The sequence below is a fragment of the Psilocybe cubensis genome, chromosome 3 (assembly GCF_017499595.1).
Source record: "Psilocybe cubensis strain MGC-MH-2018 chromosome 3, whole genome shotgun sequence".
NCBI lineage: Eukaryota > Fungi > Basidiomycota > Agaricomycetes > Agaricales > Agrocybaceae > Psilocybe > Psilocybe cubensis.
Window position 1 is genome coordinate 4,141,061 of NC_063001.1, and position 3,305 is coordinate 4,144,365.

The window sequence follows — 3,305 nt, forward strand, 5'->3', positions numbered from 1 at the left end:
CATTTGTCCCATCGTTGCAGCTGTGTCCCTCTCAGTCAAGCCACTGAATGATGGATGCGGGATGCGGGATGGTGGGGTTGTCGCTGAGTTTGCACAGTGCATGTACGTTGGACTTGGGCTTTGAATGTGTACGCCAGCCTTGCTCGTTGTGGTCTTTCTGGGTGGCTTCTCTCTGTGTGTATGTGTCCATTGCCTGTGCGTCTGCGCGTCCTAATTCTGTGAAGTCCTTTTAAGGTTTCTCCTAAGATGCTGTTCTCTTGTACATCTGTAATGTTGTAGTCGATAATTAAAACTTGTGATGGGCTAGAATTTCTTTGTTTGTGTCTACGTTTGCGTGCAGTCTCGCTTCACCGCGGTTAGATGCAACACGGCAAATATCCTGAAGTTTAACGTTATGTAGCCGTGGGAGTGGCATTGCACGCGCACAGTATAAATAGCAGAAGAAAAACAATTAAGAACATCGCACGCACCAAATCATCCGACTCCTTACCGCTATCCGTAGCCCATGGATTACCTGGGTTTTCTTTTGAGTGTTCAGGCACTTCCTCTGACGACTCAATTAGAAGGTCCTGATGCGGGAGTTATCCAAGAAGCTTATGCGCACTGTTGTGCGATGGAGGCTTCAGCTGGGGAGGAGAAGAAATTGCTCATGTATGCACGTGTACTCGGATACATGATCCTCGAGGCTCCGTCTAAATCCGGATCCTTGTTCATTGCGCGTGAGATAATAGAGTGGCGGAAGAATAAGTGGGATTTGAACTTGCTGGCAGAATTTTATGTGCATTATATCTTCGGAGCTTGTATGTTCATCTTGTTTTTCTGCTCGTTAATGATGTGTCAATAGATCTCATCCTGTCTGTGATTCAGTCACCCGCCGCAGAAATGAATTTACTGATGAACGCGTGTATTATTCCTTCGAGGAAGAGGATTTGTATGGTACTCCAGACCCATATCCGAGGGATGAAAATTCGGCTAGACGTACCGTGAGTTTTTTACATTGTCCTGCTACTTTCGCAGTAACTCTCAAGAAAATCAATTGACATTTAGGTCTTACACCGCGATGGATTTTCGTGTAAAATAACACACATCCCCGATGAGCAATGCTTTCCTCTAATGACACCAGCCGAGCGAAAACAAGTACTTGGTGGTCGGCCATATCATCATCAGGATCTAATTTTGTTGTGCAGTATAATCCCCCCTTCCATAGACTGGAACTTTGATCTATCTGCATATGGATTCCACACGGTAGGAGGTCTTATACGGGTTTGAGTTCAACAAACATCCAATTTTATTGACACTCTATTGGATAGACTGAATGCTCAAAGACACTCGGAGACCTTCTATATGGATTCAGTGGCATTCCCGTCGCTACTGATCTTAGTGGTGATATGGTATATGACATGTCGAACAGCATTGCATTAGCATACATGACTAGAGAGCACTTTAACGTTCTCGCTCTTTGGCTTGAGGAAGTTCCAGTAAGCTAGCACCATCCCATTTCGCTTCATATTCTCTATACAAAACGCTCATTCTTTTTCATTATTTCAAAGGACAAACCCAACACATATCTTGTGCAAGCATACCGTGAGGGAATAGTCGATGATGACCCACCAGTGATCACATTCACAACACCATCCAATATCAATATACCGCTACCAAACTCAGAATACCTCCGCCTCCATGCATCTTTGGCCCGAATTGCGCATTTGTCGGGTGTATACCAATATCTTGACAATCTACCCATGTTCGTGGAGACGCTTGATTCGGAAGGCAATTCGGGGGACATTTTGATGGCGAGGCTTTCTCGTGCGGTGTTGAGCGGTTGTAAATGTGTCACTTGGATAGACGTTGATGATGATGACTCTAAATGATAAACAAACAGAAAATGAATATTATTAGGGATGTTATTAGAATTCAAATACTTTATTTTCATTGTCACCTTTCTTGCTCGTACGACACTGTTAAGGCTCACCAAATAGGCTCTCTCCCGACCCTGCACTCTCCAAGTTCACTTCCACGTTGTCGGCGTCGGCTGAAGGATCATCACCAAAGAGTGCGGGTGGTTTATTGTTTAGCCTTATACCTCGCTATTAATTTTCTCTCCTGTCTCCTGTCATCGTCGTCTCCCTGTTCTGTTACTCCACGCATCTGATCTCCCTCTCCTTGTATAATGTCTGATGTCTGATGTCTGATGAGTACTATACGGCATCCGAGTGATGTTGTTGTCTGTGATAGCTATATTGTTTTTATTTGTATCGACTGTAGCTTTGTTTCGATTCAAGGCTCGTCTGCTTGTTTTATGTCTGAGAGTCAGATAGGTCCCGGTCAACGACAACTTTCCAGGCCAGGCCCTTTAGCCATTCTAATGAAGGTATGTGTAAAATCATGACCGTTGAAGGGATGTTGTTTGATATCTATGATATATCATGACAGCGGGAATTTATCCACTAGCTGAGAAGCCCGTATATTGAGATGATACAGTTGATGTATCATGACAGCATCCTCCACTAACTGAGAAGCCCGTAAATTGAGATGATACAGTCAATAGACACTAACATGGAATAGTCTAATTGCCTGCCACGGAGTTTCATTCCCACAAATGTTGCCGCTATCACAATCATGATTCGCCAAACATAAAATCTATTCTCAATATTGATTAACACCTGAACTAAAACTATTCAAGAAGTTCTGTGATTAGCATCTGCTTAACTGGAGTCTTATATAGATCAGCAGTTGACCTACGGCAGTTGAACGTATGGCCGCCCAACTGAGGGGAGAGTGACTCAGAGTGTATATCCTATGATCCAATGGAGTTTCTGCGATAGATTTGTATAAGTAGTGTGCAGTTTTCTCCATAGCTTTTAGTATTATCCACAAGTCGACTATCATGTCCATTCCGAACATCACAATTCCTGCCAACATTGAAAACTATACAATTAGTGCAAGTCTTGGTGCTTCAATGCTTCAAAACCTTCTGATGGGTAAGTTTCCGGGTGCTTGATAACCAAAAATGCGATAACCGAATTTGATTAGGGATTTATACAATGGTGTATGGCCTCACCATGTACATTTGCAGTGGGTAGTTTTTTTTTTGAAGAACAGCCTGAAATGCTGAGAGCTATCAAAGTCTCAAGAGTGTCATCAAGAAGGGGACCCGGTAGCATGACAGTGTTGATAACAATATCCGTGCTCTACTGGTTAAACTTTGTCGATTTCCTTCTTCAGTGGTATTCTCTCGACTGGTCATTTTTAATCAACAGAGGCACAAAGGATTTGATATATTGGGCATCGTTGGATAGTCCGCA

The 3,305-nt window shown here is 43.2% G+C and overlaps 1 protein-coding gene across 1 annotated transcript; it reads left to right on the top strand.

Moving 5' to 3' along the window:
- Positions 1-613: 613 nt before the first annotated feature.
- On the top strand, positions 614-1,871 carry JR316_0004131 (uncharacterized protein; the record flags this gene model as incomplete). Its single annotated transcript, XM_047889900.1, has 4 exons — positions 614-800; positions 868-983; positions 1,311-1,478; positions 1,551-1,871. The coding sequence occupies 4 exons, from the start codon at positions 614-616 to the stop codon at positions 1,869-1,871; spliced, it is 792 nt and encodes a 263-aa protein (XP_047752274.1).
- Between the last annotated feature and the right edge of the window lie 1,434 nt (positions 1,872-3,305).